Source organism: Gopherus flavomarginatus, chromosome 1 (assembly GCF_025201925.1).
Source record: "Gopherus flavomarginatus isolate rGopFla2 chromosome 1, rGopFla2.mat.asm, whole genome shotgun sequence".
NCBI classification, from domain to species: domain Eukaryota; kingdom Metazoa; phylum Chordata; order Testudines; family Testudinidae; genus Gopherus; species Gopherus flavomarginatus.
The window spans coordinates 18,758,314-18,775,178 of NC_066617.1; the positions used below are offsets into that span (position 1 = coordinate 18,758,314).

Consider the following 16,865-nt stretch of genomic DNA (forward strand, 5'->3'; position numbering starts at 1 on the left):
TTGATGGGACCTAGAGATAAAAGGGTCTGCATGGCATGTGCAATCCACTAAATCATCCAGTCTCAGTGCTGCAGTGCATAATACAAATGGCATGTAGGACTCTGTGGCTGTCACTTGGTTGTACACCATGGCTATTCAGAGCTTTAGACAATAGCAAGCACTGTAGCCAGATCCTCCAACACCAACATCCCATGACTGTGCTACAGGGGACTGTGACGCAGGGACATCCTGGCAGAGGGGACACACTGGATTTTACAATGATCCCTTAGGTCAGATTGATGCAAAATAATTCACTAAAGGTGGCATCTGAGGTCTCTACCAAGTAGCCCACTGATCAGCATAATCCTGGCAAAACGTAGGTACAAATAATATTTAAGGAGTTATGGTTCTATACTGAAAATTATGTTCTTAAGGCATTTAACTAGCAGGAGACATGTCTCAGACAGGTTCTTTTCACACAAGGGATAATAGACACTTATCTCCCTGTCTGGTCATTGTGTACTGGGTGCCTCACAATGGAGGCCTATTTGCTTTCTGAGCCAGATGCTGATTAGAAGATTAGAAAATATATAAGAAAGGAGTATACAGGGCGGGAAAAAACATCAGGGAGTTTATTCTGTTTATGAATGAGGAAAACAGATTTTTCTGATATATCTAGCAGTGCAGACACCCTGGATCTTTCACCGAGGAGGCAAGCTGACAGAGTGACTTGTCTAATGAATGGAAGATCATAGCCAAGCCTGGCAGTAAAACGCTGAAAAGAATTTGGGTGAGAATTGCTTTATAAGACATGAAAGCATCCAGTTAAGTAAGTCTAGGTTCTAGAATGCATGGTATGTTTTTATTTTATATGTAACCATTTGTTTCCCATACTTCTACTTGCTATTACTTAAATCTCTGTACTTTATTATATAAACTTTTACTTGATTTCACTATAAATAGATCTAAGTGCTGTGTGTCAAGTGGAGTTGTGATCTGTGGTGAAACTGGTAAGCTGGGGTGTACTGTTTCTTTGGAAGCAGCAAATTTGTGGATTCTGAGTGTGTCCGGTGGACCAGGGGCTGGAAATTCCAGGGAGACATTCAGACATTGGGGGTTGGAGTGTGCCTATTGCTAATCTGTCAAGAGAGAGCAGGGCCTGCTTAGGCCTAGAGGAGAGTGCTTGAGTTGCCCATGGCCTTTAGAATTGGGGAACTTTAGTTTTTAACAGTTTAACCTATGAGCTACAGCTGAGATTACATATAGTAGAAGTAGAGCCATGTGAAGAATGGATTTTTTAGCTAATTGGAAATTTCAAAACGTTAAAAAAATCTTTTCTAGTTAGACTGAAAATGATTTTTTTTAGAATTTTTTGATGAATCAAAATGTTGAAAAAAATCCTTTCAGGTCAAATATGTTTTGTTTCAACAAAATAAAAACATTTCATTTTGATTTGGAGATTTTAAAAATGTTTTAAAATATTTGAAAATAAAATGGAAGGAAATTTTGAAACAAAAAGTTGTTTTGAAACCAAAAAGTCAAAATGTTTCATTTTGAAAGTTTTAAAACTAAACATTTTGATTATTTTGGAATTTTTTTTAAAGAAACAAATAATTGGTGAAATAGGCACATGGTCGTGAAAGAATTTGATGTCACCGAATCTGCATTTGAACAAAATTTCACTCAGCTCTTAGTAGAGGGCAATGGTGCACATAAACCCCAAACAACGCACACTCAACCTGTGGAACTCTTTGTCAGAGGATGTTGTGAAGACCAAGACTATAACAGCGTTCAAAAAAGAACTAGATAAGTTCATGGAGCATAGGTCCATCAATGGCTATTAGCCAGGATGGGCAGGAATGGTGTCCCTAGCCTCTGTTTGCCAGAAGCTGGCAATGGGAGACAGGGGATGGATCACTTGATGATTACCTGTGCTGTTCATTCCCTCTGGGGCACCTGGCATTGGCCACTGTCAGAAGATAGAATACTGGGCTAGATGGACCTTTGATCTGACCCAGTATGGCTGTTCTTATACAGCTTGTTACAATATAATTTTAGTGCTTGTTGAAGAGAATTTACTCCGTATTTGCTTTGGTTTTACTGATCATTGATAGTCACCTTTAACACTTTTTTGACCAGCAAGTCCTCAGCCTGCATTCCAGCTGCTGTTGCTAACTCTACCTTCAGCTCAATATAATGCCTATGTTCTTTTCACAACCCCCCAAAAGACAACAACACAAGACAATCAAAAGGCACCTTAAGTACTAGCTCTTGAATTCTTGAGGCTAAGAAAATATGTCTTGGACCACAGTATTCTGAATAAATTGCAGACTGGGGGCTGTAAAACGTTGTTGTTCTCAGAAATGAGCATAAATCCCGTGGGCTGAAGAGTATAGAGAAGGGAAGTAACTGAAATGAGCTCTCTGTTGGCAGCCGATGGGCAATATTGAACACTAAGTATTATACTTCTGTTTTCAGGGGGGATTATGGGGATTTTAAAAATCAGAAGTAGAGTCAGTCTTTGCCTTTATGGGACCCCAGACAACAACTAAGGAGCGGGTAAGGGTGTGTGAATCTAAATATATGAACTGGGCTTTGAGTTCTCTGATCCAACTACTTGTGGTGAGCATCTGGATATAAATTACTCTTCTCTCCATTCACACTGATGGACGCTTGACATGAAAGATTGAGTTATCTCCTCCCTCTGCTCATGCTGCTGGAAAAGGTTAATGTGCAGTGATATTTAAGGCCCAAAGGGATCATCTAGTCTGACCTTCTGCATAACACAGGCCATACATCTTCCCTGTATTAATTCCTGCTTCATGTCCAACACTGCACTTGAACTACAGCAGATCAGAAAAGCAGCCCATTTTGTTTTAAAAATTGCTAGTGAGGGAGAATCCACCACAGCCCTTGTTAAATTGTCCAGTATTTAATTACTCTCACTGTTAAAACTTTGCTCTTTATTTCTAGTCTGCATTTGAGTAGCTTCAGCATCCAGCCATTAGATAGTCTTACACCTTTGTCTGCTAGACTGAAGAGCTATTACTAGATTTCTTTCAGAGTAACAGCCGTGTTAGTCTGTATCCGCAAAAAGAACAGGAGTACTTGTGGCACCTTAGAGACTAACAAATTTATTCAGCTATTAGGAACGGCAATATAGAAAAACCTGTAGGAGAACACTTCAACCTCCCTGGCCACATTATAGCGGACCTTAAGGTGGCCATGCTGCAGCAAAAAAACGTCAGGACCAGACTTCAAAGAGAAACTGCTGAGCTTCAGTTCATCTGCAAATTTGACACCATCAGCTCAGGATTAAACAAAGACTGTGAATGGCTTGCCAACTACAAAACCAGTTTCTCCTCCCTTGGTTTTCACACCTCAACTGCTAGAACAGGGCCTCATCCTCCCTGATTGAACTACCTCATTATCTCTAGCTTGCCTGCATATATATACCTGCCCCTGGAAATTTCCACTACATGCATCTGATGAAGTGGGTATTCACCCACAAAAGCTCATGCTCCAAAAGGTCTGTTAGTCTATAAGGTGCCACAGGACTCTTTGCTGCTTTTACAGATCCAGACTAACACGGCTACCCTTCTGATAAATTTATATGAGGCAGTTTTCTCCCTAACAACGCTAAAGTGTTCAATAACTATTTGTGTCTGTATTTCTGAATATGATTATCATTCTTGTTACATTTCTTTCCTGATTCTTTTGGAGGCGGGGGGGGGGGGTGCTCCAGGCACCAGCACGCCAAGCGTGCTTGGGGCAGGAAGCTGCGGGGGGTGCTCTGCTGGTCGCTGCTAGGGCTGTCTGCCTTCAGTGGCTTGCCTGTGGAAGGTCCGCTGGTCCCGTGGCTTCGGTGGACCTCCCTCAGGCTGCCTCCAAATCTGCTGGACCGGGGACCTCCTGCAGGGAAGCTGCCGAGGGCAGCCTGCCTGCCGTGCTTGGGGTGGCAAAATACCTAGACCCGACCCTGTTTGGAGAGTAATGAACTATTAACAAGGCTAAGGAAACGTCAGCATTCAGAATCTGACTTGGCACTGGTATAAGTGCTGTGTAAGTAAGTTCCACACCATCCTCCATCCCCACTGGGATGCATTTTTGGATGTGTCCTTTGGTGCAATTTTGTGTTGCAAACAATGGAATCCCAAATGCTGCTGCAATTGAGCTACCCTTGAAATTCCCAGAATACAATGTGTGGTCTATACATGGCATGGATGCAGGTAGAATTTACATAGCTTGTGACAAGATGAAGCAACAAGCCTCTGATAGGTCTAAATGGCAGCAGTGTTAGTCAAAAATTTGCAAGTGGGTAGTAAAAAATGCCAGGTAATTGTATTCTGAAAGATTTCTAGTATTTGGTAGAGATTGTATTAATGTCACATCCAGAGCCTAACAGCAACTAGTAAAGATCATGGGTGAAATCCTGACCCCATTGAAATCAATAGCAAAACTCCCCTTGACTTCAATGGGCTAGCAGTTCACCCATCCCAGCTTATAACTGAGAACTGACTCCAAAATAATAAGAACTAATCAGATCATACAGCTGGCATAGCTCATTGTTTTTGATAATACCAGTGAAAGACCTCTGCAATAGAGCTGGTAGGAAATCTTTTGACAAAATGTTTTTTTCATCTGAAAATGCCAGCTTACTGAAACTGAATGGCAAAGGCTTGATTTCAATGAATTTCCTGGTGTGAGCAATTTTTGAAAAAAAGAGTTGCAACATTGTCAAAACATCCTGTTTTTACATTTTCAAAATGAAATGTTTTGTTTAAAAATTTAATTTATAGTATAAAAAAATCAAATTTTGTTTTGATTAGCCTGAACCAATTTTTTTTTTATTTTCAGTTAGCGAAAATGTCTAAGATTTCAACTTTTTGTTCCAATTCAGGATGTGAAAATTTTTCAAAATCTCGAAAATATTTGCAGGATGGTAAAACTGTTTCCCATTTCACTTTAATTTGTGATCTTGAATTTGATTGGGTAGCAGTTTATTAGTCTGTGATGTTAGACTCTATTAGTAGTACGTGAATTTAATTTCATAAAAGTAACTAGAGTTTAACATAAATGCTTGCTAATAATCTAAAGATTATGAATTCTGCATTCTCACTGGTGAACTGTTACTTATCTGAGTCATCTGACTGGATAGTGGAACTAGTTAGATGAGTAACTGCACATTATTGGGAGTAAGGGCTTCAAAATCTGGCTTAATTAACAAAATAAATAGAAAACATTCTGCTCACGTTAAAAGGGGGAAGATTTGTATTTCCCCCTTTCCATTAGATTTAAAACCTAAAAAGATATAACCACCATGCTATTTCCTGCTACACATAAAATAATAAATAAATAAAATGTAATCACAATGCATCCGGATTCTGTGCATATATTATCTATGTGCTTGTGTGCATGGTGTGTACTGATGTGTTCAGGAAGGGATGAAATAACGCATGCACCTATCTAGTGGATGGTCCAATCCATTGTATGCAGGGCCACCCAGCGGATTCAGGGGGCCTGAGGCAAAGCAATTTTGGGGGCCCCTTCCATAAAAAAATGTGGCAATACTATAGAATGCTATATTCTCATGAGGTCCCCTGCAGGGCCCGGGGCCTGGGGCAAATTGCCCCACTTGCTCCCCCCTGGGCAGCCCTGATTGTATGAACACTTTTAGGCACAGATTTTTGGAAGTGCTCATCTCCCAGCTACCTCCATTGAGAACACTTCTCATTCTCAATGAGAAATGCTGGTTTCTGCCGAACTCTTTTGAAAAACTCGTTCCAGCTGTGGATGTTGAGCACTTTTGAAAATCTGGCCCATGACCTGAGCCAAAACCCAAGAAAAGCCCTAAACCTTGATGAGGTTCAAATCCCGATCTCAAGTTTGAGGTGAAGCCCATTTTTATGAAGCTCTCACCAGTGCTGCCTGACTCCTGGGGCCAAGTGTATTGTATCACACATGCAATACCTCTCGGTTTCTCTCAGGCAAACTACAGCAGGGTGTTCCCTTTGCGTCAAACAGGTCATCCAAGCAACTCACTTCAATAATTCCCACAAATGTGAGTGTGACATATGTGCCTAGGGAGGGTGATAGACATATAAACCCAAGGGAATTATAATATTGTATTTTCTATTTGTTTGCCCTATGGAACTACTTTGTCCTGTTATGGTGATACGTTAATAAAAGACTAAACAGTGCCAGTGACAATTGTGAGGCAGGGAGTGAGCTACATTGTGAGCACAGCTAGTCCCCATGAAAACATGCGTGTATCATTATCACATTATCCACCTTCTGCCACCTCCATATGTTAGTTTCACACAGCTTTTTACATTTTGTAAGCAATTTAAATGGCAAGATCTGTAGAGCCCGGCTTCAGGGAGGTCTTTAATGTGCATAATCAATAGGACTTCTCACATGCTCAGTGTTATGTCTGTATGTAAGTACCTTACTGCAGTGGGGACTAATGTAAAAAGTGTCTCTTACTCTAGCACCTACCACAAAAGGGCCCTGATCCCTATCATATAAGTGATAAATAATATAAGAATAATAAAGGTATTTAACTTTTCCAGTCACATTAGCAAACATCACACACTGCATGCCACAAACAAATGCTTTCTTTTACCTGTGAAGTTAACTTTCAGTAGGTAATCTTTATACAGCTTCTTGCCATCCAGAAGTTTCATGGCATCGCAAAGTTTGGTGGTGTTGGGGCACAGTGTCCGTTGCATTTTGTGCAAAGCGTGGGCCATCGCGTACACAGCATTCACCACAAACATGATCTTGGATTCCTGCTCGTAATTGGAACTGTTGATATTTAAGTGTTTGTCACAAGCTTTTCTGTGCGGCTTTCTGTTCTGGAGACTGCACTGGAATTTTTGCTCCCAGAAGTCCCTGAACCAAGGATTGCGATGGTTATTATTAGGATTGAGACTTTGGAAGTACCTGTCAAACTCTTTAACTGGGTGGGACGCAAGTTCCAGGGTTATTGCTCCATAAGCTACATGTTCGTTGCCCTTGACAACACTTTCCTGGGCCCCCCAGCCGTCACTGGCGACCCACGTAAAGGAAACATTGAATCGGTTAGCGGCAGCAATGAGCTCCCGAGAGTCATCGCTACGCATGAAGAGCACGACCACTCTTGCGTTGGGTTTCTGAAGCAGCTCTCTGATCACACTGTCATAGGACTTCCTGATGTTGGACCTGCCAACCTTCTCTGAGGTGGCAATACAGATGTTCCGGAGGCGAGCCTCCTGTTCAAAGGCTTCGATCCCTGTCTCTCCATAGTCTCCTTCTGAGGCAACCGTTGACACATAGGTCCAGTTGAAGAACCGTAAGATCTCAGCCATTGCTTTTGCTTGATAGAAGTCGGGGGGGACTGTCCTTGCGAAATAATCATAGCGGGACTTGTCACTCAGCTTGGCACTGGTGGAAGCGTAGCTGATCTGAGGGATCTGGAATAGCCTCAGCAAATTTGCAACCTGGAGGGAATAGGGAAAAGACACATTTTAATGGGTGGTAATTACGAATTTGAACCAAACATACCTATGAAGCACCAAACAATGGCTGTTCTAGCGTGAGCTGCCCTGGAGGAGATGGGGTATCTAGCAGAGGCTACAGGTCCAACCCTGTCCCTATCTCTGATGGCATCAATGTACTGGAGGGAGCCTGAAATCCTGCTTATTCCCCTAATACAAGAACTAGGGGTCACCAAATGAAATTAATAGGCAGCAGGTTTAAAACAAATACCAGGAAGTTCTTCTTCATGCAGCACACAGTTAACTTGTGGAACTCCTTACCTGAGGAGGTTGTGAAGGCTGGGACTATAACAGCGTTTAAAAGATAACTGGATAAATTCATGGTGGTTAAGTCTATTAATGCCTATTAGCCAGGATGGGTAAGGGTACGTCTACACTACAGGATTATTCCGATTTTACATAAACCGGTTTTATAAAACAGATTGTATAAAGTCGAGTGCACGCGGCCACACTAAGCACATTAATTCGGCAGTGTGCGTCCATGGTCCGAGGCTAGTGTCGATTTCCGGAGCGTTGCACTGTGGGTAGCTATTCCATAGCTATCCCATAATTCCCGCAGTCTCCCCCGCCCCTTAGAATTCTGGGTTGAGAGCCCAGTGGCTGCTGGGGCAAAAATCATTGTCACGGGTGGTTCTGGCTAAATGTCTTCAGTCATTCTTTCCTCCGGGAAAGCAACGGCTGTGTAAGGAGGCACCCTGGCTCCCCGCCGCGCCTGAGAGGGACGAGCCAGAGCAGGTGCCTCAGTGGGTGGAGTCAGCACTGCCTGTCCCCACCCCCTGGAAGTCAAGGGGCGGGACAGGAAGTATAAAAGCCCAGCCCCAGCGCTCAGTTGGAGGCAGGCTGCCAGAGAGGACAGATGCTGGTGCCCGGGCTCCCGCCGGGCCCAGCCTGCCCCGCGCCCACTACCCAGAGGAGCGCTGGCTGGACTTGCCTCAGACCCAGTACCCAGAGGAACGTCGGCCTGACCTGCCGTGTGCCCGATACCCCGAGGAGTGGCCTGAGCTTCCCCACGACTGGTACCCGGAGGAGCCCATGGTCTGGGACCCCCCAGACGATGCTGGCAAGGACCAGGTACCCAGAGAGGGGGAGGTTGGAAGTGGCCCGGGGATAGCCGACCCTGGTTTGGCTCCTGAAGAGCCCAAACCCATGTCAGTGTGTTGCGGCCAGGATCCCCACTGACCGCAGCGGGTCTTGACCGCTGCTAGGGCCCCGGGCTGGAACGCAGTGGAGTGGGAGGGCCTGCGTTCCCCCTGCCACCCGCAACCGGGTGGCAGACTCCCCCTCTTCCCGCCTATTGCCACTGCTCTGCCCTGATCCAGAGGGCCAGAGCTAACTAGACTTGTGTTTGGTGCCCCGCCCGAACCAAGGGCTGGGCCCCGTTGACTTTGCCACTGCTCTGCCCTAATCCAGAGGGCCAGAGATAACTAGATTTGTGTTTGGTGCCCCGCCCGAACCAAGGGCTGGGCCCCCTTTGACTTTGCTACTGCTCTGTCCTGATCCAGAGGGCCAGAGCTAACTAGACTTGTGCTTGGTGCCCCGCCCGAACCAAGGGCTGGGCTCCTTTGACTTTGCCACTGCTCTGCCCTGACCCAGAGGGCCAGAGCGAGCTAGACTTGTGTTTGGTGCCCCGCCCGAACCAAGGGCTGGGCCCCTTTGACTTTGCCACTGCGCTGCCCTGATCCAAAGGGCCAGGGCTACCTAGAACTCTTACGGCCCCGCCCTGCCCAAGGGCTGGGGCTTATTTACTTTGAGAGCCCTGACCCCGGCTAGAGGGCCGGGGCTCTATCTTGTTTGCAGACCCTGTACCCCCCTCAACACCTGTGGAGGGGCTAAGCCTACCCGGACTGCGGCGTGCTAGGAGGCGCCCTGGCTCCCCGCCGTGCCTGAGAGGGACGAGCCCCGACACGACCGGCTTACAGGCAGACAATCATTTCACGCCCTTTTTCCCTGGATTGCCCTGGCAGACGCCATAGCACGGCAACCATGGAGCCCGTTCAGCTTTTTTTTTTTAAAGTCACCGTATGTGTACTGGATGACACGGACGGAGGCGATACTCCAGCGCTACACAGCAGCATTCATTTGCTTTTTCATGATAGCAGAGATGGTTACCAGTTGTTCTCTACTGTCTGCTGCCAGTGTAAATTGGCAATGAGATGATGATTATCTGTCTTTCTGTACTGTCTGCTGCTATCATGCTTTACAAAAGCAAAACTGGGAATGACTCCCCGAGTCAATCCCTCCTTTATGGTTTCTAAAAATAGAGTCAGTCCTGCCTAGAATATGGGGCTAGTGTACTAGAGAACCAGTGTATCAGAGAGCACAGCTGCTCCGTGTCAGATCCTGCAGAAATGATGAGCTACATGCCATTCACGGGGGGATGCCCCTGCAACAACCCCACCTGTTGCTTTCCTTCTCCCTCAACCTTCCTGGGCTACCGTGGCAGTGTCCCCTCCATTTGTGTCATGAAGTTATAAAGAATGCAGGAATAAGAAACAGTGACTTGTTAGTGAGATAAAATGAGGAGGAGGCAGCCTCCAGGTGCTGTGACAGTCCAGGCAGGACATTAAGCTGTGCGGAGGAGAGGAGCCCAGCATCCCGCTGCTATGATGGTCCAGGCAGTATAGAATCTTTTCTTTACACAGGAACGGGAGGGGGCTGATGGAGCTCAGCCCCCAGTTGCTATGATGAGGATGGTTACCAGCCGTTCTGTCCTATCTACTGGGAATGACCAGGAGTCATTCCTATTTTTACCCAGGCACCCCCAGCCAACCTCACCTGAGGCCAGCCAGGAGCACTCACGGGCTGATGGTGACAACGGATATCAGTCATATTGTACCATCTGCCACCAGGGAGGGGAGAGGAGTGGATACTGCTGTTCACTGCTGCAGCATCGCGTCTACAAGCAGCATTCAGTAGACGTAGGGTGACATTGAAAGAAGTCAAGAAACGCTTTCTTTCCCTTTTCTTTCACGTGGTGGGTGGGGGAGTAAATTGACGATCTATTCCCTGAACCACGCTGGATAATGTGTTTGAACCTACAGGCATTGGGAGCTCAGCCAAGAATGCAAATACTTTTTGGAGACTGCTGGGGACTGTGGGATAGCTGGAGTCCTCAGTACCCCCTCCCTCCCTCCATGAGCATCCATTTGAGTCTCTGGCTTCCCGTTACGCTTGTCATGCGGCACTGTGTAGCCTGTAGATTTTTTTTTCAAACGCTTTGGCATTTCGTCTTCTGTAATGGAGCTCTGATCGAACAGATTTGTTTCCCCATACAGCGATCAGATCCAGTATCTCACGTACGGTCTATGCTGGAGCTCTTTTTGGATTTGGGACTGCATCGCCACCCGTGCTGATCAGAGCTCCACGCTGGGCAAACAGGAAATGAAAATCAAAATTTCGCGGGGCTTTTCCTGTTTACCTGGCCACTGCATCTGAGTTCAGATTGCTGTCCAGAGTGGTCACAGTGGTGCACTGTGGGATACCGCCCGGAGGCCAATACTGTCGATTTGCGGCCACACTAACCCTAATCCAATATGGTAATACCGATTTTAGCGCTACTCCTCTCATTGGGGAGGAGTACAGAAACCGATTTAAAGAGCCCTTTATAGCGATATAAAGGGCCTCGTAGTGTGGACGGGTACAGTGTTAAATCGGTTTAACGCTGCTAAAATCGGTTTAAACACGTAGTGTAGACCAGGCCTAAGAAATGGTGTCCCTAGCCTCTGTTTGTCAGAGGGTGGAGAAGGATGGCAGGACAGAGATCACTTGATCATTGCCTGTTGGGTTCACTCCCTCTGGGGCACCTGGCATTGGCCACTGTCGGTAGACAGGATACTAGGCTAGATGGACCTTTGGGCTGACCCGGTACGGCCGTTCTTATGTTCTTATGCTGCCCCATTCACTCACCCCAAGTCCTTCTGGAGGCATAATGGGCTGTATTCACTGCTGCTGCGAAAGGGCTGGCTCCACTGGCTTCGGTAGAGCTGTGCCCATATACACCAGCAGAGAATTCGATCCAGTGCCACCAGGACCACTGTTTGGTTGGAGCATATCCAATCTTGGCATTTATACTGGTGGGACTGGAGTATCCTGTCCCGGCACAGTGTGATTCAATTTTTTAAGGGCCGAATTAGGCATGTGACTGAATATCCCAGTATGCTCGGAGCGGCCTCCAAATGAATTTATACAAAGCCTCCTCCTCCAAAGAAACTTCTCAAGCCCCTCCTGTTCGGTGACACACTCCAGCTGCAGTGACACCCTCCCACCCCTTCCCTTTCTTTGCTGTATTGTGCTCTTTGTTCTGTACTGTTCTGGTCAGTGCTTCCCCCAGGGTGGTGACCTGTTATTTGTTCGGCACGGCTCTCCGACTATACAGTGCCATGTTCTCCAACAGCGCTATATAAATAGTAAATAATGATAATAATCCCTAATTGCACTTGCTAGGAGATTTATGTTGTGCAGTGTATGCTTTTTTACACACTGCCATTTCCCTTGCTAGTGGGCAGTTATGACACGTAATGTGTTTCTATCAGTCTATCCAGATCATATGGGTAGCTATGGGACAGTGTTGCTCTTGGGCTGTATCTGGAAGGAGACGAGGAAAGATATGTTCTTCCTTGTTGCCATTGTGATGTTACACTCCATATGCTTTATGAAAATATGCTTTGAATGTGAATATAATGTAACTGGAATCTGCTTTATGCAAAAGGTCTCTTCTAAAGTATCATTACAATGCTTATAATCTACAGAATGTGTTCATCCTATTTGTATGCATATATCATTCTTATATCCGAAGCTAGAAATATGAAGTATAACTCTGAGGTCGCATTGTAATTATGCAAAGTGTGAGCCATTAATGATGGCTTAGAATCTTGATGGGTCCCATTGACTAAGACAATTGGTTGTAATGGTTTATTTACTCGCAAGCCTTACTGTGTACATGTAGGGAAACCCAAGAAGAATGGAGGCTGGTGTCTCACAGGACATGTGACCATGTCACATGATACTGAAATCCATCTTAAATCTGATACTTCTCCATTTAGAAGGAGGAGTGGGGACCCAGAGAGACAAAAGATTCCGGCTTTGTGCCATAGCTATAAAAGGGGGTGGCCAGAACAAAGGAGGCTTCCAGTCATGAGAGAACCCCTAGTTTCCACCTTAGATGACTGCTGGGACCAACAAGGACTATACCAGAGAAAGGATTGGGTCCAGACTTGGAAGGAGTCTAGTCTGTGAAATAATCTTATTGGAACATCTCTGAGGGTGAGATTTTATCTGTTATCAGTTTCTTAATGTATTAGGCTTAGACTTGAGTGTTTTTGTTTTATTTTTCTTGGTGACTTACTTTGTTCTGTCTGTTATTACTTGAAACCACTTAAATCCTACTTTTTATACTTAATAAAATCACCTTTGTTTATTAATGAACCCAGAATAAGTGATTAATACCTGGGGGGAGAGAAACAGCTATGCATACCTCTATCAGTGTTATAGAGGGCGGATAATTTGAGTTTCCCCTGTATAAGCTTTATACAGAGTAAAACGGATTTATTTGGGGTTTGGATCCCATTGGGAGCTGGGTGTCTGGGTGCTGGAGATAGATGATCTGCTGAGCAGTTTTTGGTTAAAGCCTGCAGCTTTGGGGGTGTGGACCAGACCTGGGTCTGTGTTGCAGCAGGCTAGCATGTCTGGCTCAACAAAGCAGGGTTCTGGAGTCCTAAGCTGGTCTGGAAAATGGGCTCAGCGGTAATTTCAGCATGTCAGGTGATGGTCCCAAGGTAGTCTCTGTGACTGAACCTGTCACAGCCATGTCTTGCTGGTCATTTGCAGCGGTTGTCATGTGACTGAAAGGAGATGGATCTGTTTCCACTGTGTGCTAGTAATCTTGAATAAACCAAATTTAAAGTTTCTAGTATAGCCAGTCTTGGAATATGGCCCAATAAAAATGTTGAAGAATTTTCCTAAAGCCAATCATACCTATTAAATCTAAATAAAAAAAATGGCATAATCAAGTCACTTCAGATTTTGACCCCAAATTGTCTTCTGACCACAGACCACACCTGAGAGATTTCAAGTGCAGTGGTCTTTTGAGAAATTTAGAGTAAGGATATGTGTAACAAGAAGGATGGCTAGTGTTGTGCTTAAGGTTGTCCTCTGGGACTTTGTAGACTGGGGTTTATTTCATGTGCTACCACAGAGATGGCCTGTGTTTACTGTCTGGAGTAGATGCAGGGTGACGATTCACAAAGACAAAAGAAGCCCAAGAGAGTTTTCAAAGGTGGTGGTGGTGGGGTGCTAAGAGACAATAGCCTAGGATTGCATAAGAGCAGAAGATTGGCCCAAGTAGTTATCCATTATAAGAGGAGGCTGTGTGTGTGTGTGTGTGTGTGTGTGTGTGTGTGTGAGTGCGCGCGCTTGGCTTATGAACAGTGGATCCCAGCTTTATGCGCTGGACAAGCACTGGAAGAACTAATCGTTGGGTGAGAAATACCTTATTAGACAGGAAAGTACCTTGTTAATAAGTACAGGCTATAGATTGTGTTTTATGTTTTTCATTTACCTGTAATCTTATGTTTTCAAAACCTTTTGTTTGAATTTTTATCTCAAGCTCTGTTAAATAAACCAGCAGGTGGGGTGCATTGGTTCCTCAGAGGCAGAGGATCAGTGTACATTGTGAGTGTTCAGAGGACAAGGGATTGGGCACTTGAGTGTAACAAACTGGGTTGTGTCAATTGCTATCTTACATAGGAAAAGAGTGGGGCTTGTGGAGCTGGGAGCCTGTGTTGCCAGTAGCCAGTGGCTGGGAAGAGTTTTCCCTAGTGGAAACAGACAGGGCACCGTCCTGCTGAATGCAGGGAGTAGTAATTCATACTCGACTCCCCAGGTAACCCCAAAAGAATGTCACAATATGGATTTAGGACTCTAACTTTAGGTTTCAAAAAGCTGGCCTAGCTGTATGACCTTTCTATATATATACTCAGCCTGTTATGTGCAGATGGAATTCTGTCATTCGTCAGTCTAATGACAACCGAGACCCCAGTTCCTTTCAGAGTCTTTGAGCCATTTCCATAAGTGCCTTGCATTGAACTGCACTTGCTTGGCAAAAATTGCTTGTTTTAAAGTCATCATTCCTACTCTTTCACTCTGAAACAGTGTGTGTTACACACCACAGTGCAGTGAAGGTGCCAGTAGGGGCTCATCTGTAATTCTGAAGAAAGTGAAAAACAAGAAAAATAATCATTTAAAAAATGGTACTGCCAGGAGCAGTGACTTAGGCACTGCTATTCAACATATAATTTTGTTTTCCCACCCAATTTTCTTGTCATTCATTAGTCTAAATGGTGGAAGGTCTAGGTTTCAGGTTTGCAACACCTACGCTTTTCAGAAACCACAGGTTCAAGCCTTCCTTTTACAGTTTGAGCTAGATTTCCTGAGCACCAATGAAATCTGAACATATAATATTTTGTATGTGTAACGCTGACAGACTGGGGACCTCTGGAGCTTAGTGCATGAGACAAAAGCCAGCTGGCTGTTAGCTAAGGCTGTAGAGTGGACTCATTTTCTCTCTCTCTTTAAGTGGCCTCGGTGCCACTAGATGGGGCAGAACACCACGCCCAGGAGGTGTGTGGGTTACATACTTCCCCTAGCTGAGGCAGCACATCCCGAGCTTCAGAGACTTCCCAGCTGAAATCCCAGACAAGCCCCCACTTGTAATGCTGACAGACCCCAGTCATCAGCGGCCAAATCAAACCAGGAACCTCTAGAGCTTAGTGCATGAGCCTCCAGCACATGAGCTAAAAGCCAACCGGCTGTTAGCTAAGGCCGTAGCGCAGACTCATTTTCTCTCTCTCTCTTTAAGTGGTCTTGGTGCCACTAGATGGGGCAGAACACCACACCCAGGAGGTGTGTGGGTTACATCTGCCCTGTGCGGGCATCGAATATACCATGCCACTTTTGGCTAGAGGTGGGGTTTGCTCTAATGTCTTTGGTCAAAAATTCCCCTTTTCCTTATCACCAACATATTTTGCACTGCTTGGTTATATGTAAATACACGTATTTAATTGGAAAGCATAGTGGGATACTTTGGTAGGAAAGATGCTACAATAGTGTTATTATATATAACTGCTTTACCATGTATCGGGTCACATTCAATTAACATATGAGACATCTTGTTAGATAACTATACTTTGTTCTCCTTCCACTGAGAATCTCATAGCGCTTTACAAACCTTAATGAATTTAGCCTCACAGCACTCCTGGAACAAAAGGTAGGTACTAGAAATTACATTTTACACAGGCAGGGTAAGTAACTCATCCATGATCTCACAGTGAGCCACTGGCAGAGCCAAGGACCCAGGTTTTCTAAGAAACAGGCACAACTGCCAACATACCTTCCAAGTAGCTTGGAAACCGTTTTGTTTGCAGTGTTTTCAGGGGCAAATGTAGGTCAGAATGTGGCCAGCAAACACATTTATCCCTGTATGCAATGATAATGCCTTCGATTACTTTTCATGTTTGGCTTTTTCATGCTATTTTTCTTAATCCAAATATATATATATATATATATATATATATATAAGTGCATAGGGGGTCATTTTAGGTAGGCAGATAATAGGGAAAATTGATTTACAAAGGAGTGATATGCATGAGAGAATTGAAACAGATGTTCCCTACAACAAAGCTGCTTTTCCTTCAAAACACGTGTAGGTAAATGTAGTGCTCGTGAGAGTGAGGGACTCAGTGACCTGGGTTTGTGTCATGTCTCTTCATGAGTAATAAACTGGTGTAGGCTCTGTTCATATAGTGTAGTTCTGAACTACTCTTTCTTGTGCACTGCTCGTGATCTGGACTGAGAACACCAACTCCGGTCGCACAGGCCATCAAGCTGTTCTAGGGTCACCACAGGCCAGACCAGATCTACAAATAGGGGAGTAGTAAAGGGAAAAAAAGAAGGAGGTTCTGAAGTTAGGGTCCTGATTTAGAAGACTTGGGTTCACTTCCCTACACACCCCCGGGGTTGCTTCTGGCAGCAGGTAGGCAATGAATGCCTCATGACTCAGCAAGGTACATGTGATCCAGGACTCCACGTTTGTGCCAGTAACTTTCCATGCACCTGGACGAAAGGGTATAAATTGCAGACTATGACATCATTCTTTGCCTTCAATCCTGCTCCATTTCTCTGGACTATGATTTTCCAACAAGAGGAAAGCTTTCAACAAAGGACTGATGACCCTCAATATTTTTGAGTGATCCAGAGAGACCTTATTGCAAGCAAGCAGATTAACCATGACTGCTGTTATCCTGACCTAGAGACTCTGAAATTAATTGTAATGTATATGATTCCTTTAATCAT

The 16,865-nt window shown here is 44.9% G+C and overlaps 1 protein-coding gene across 4 annotated transcripts in view; it reads right to left on the minus strand.

The window, feature by feature from the left end:
• GRM3 (glutamate metabotropic receptor 3) overlaps positions 1-16,865 on the minus strand; it is a 172,564-nt gene that overhangs the window by 45,224 nt on the left and 110,475 nt on the right. For all 4 annotated transcript variants that reach the window (XM_050936827.1, XM_050936828.1, XM_050936829.1 and 1 more), the window contains one exon: positions 6,605-7,460. In XM_050936827.1, coding sequence (XP_050792784.1) covers positions 6,605-7,460 — 856 coding nt within the window. The remainder of the gene's footprint in view (positions 1-6,604; positions 7,461-16,865) is intronic.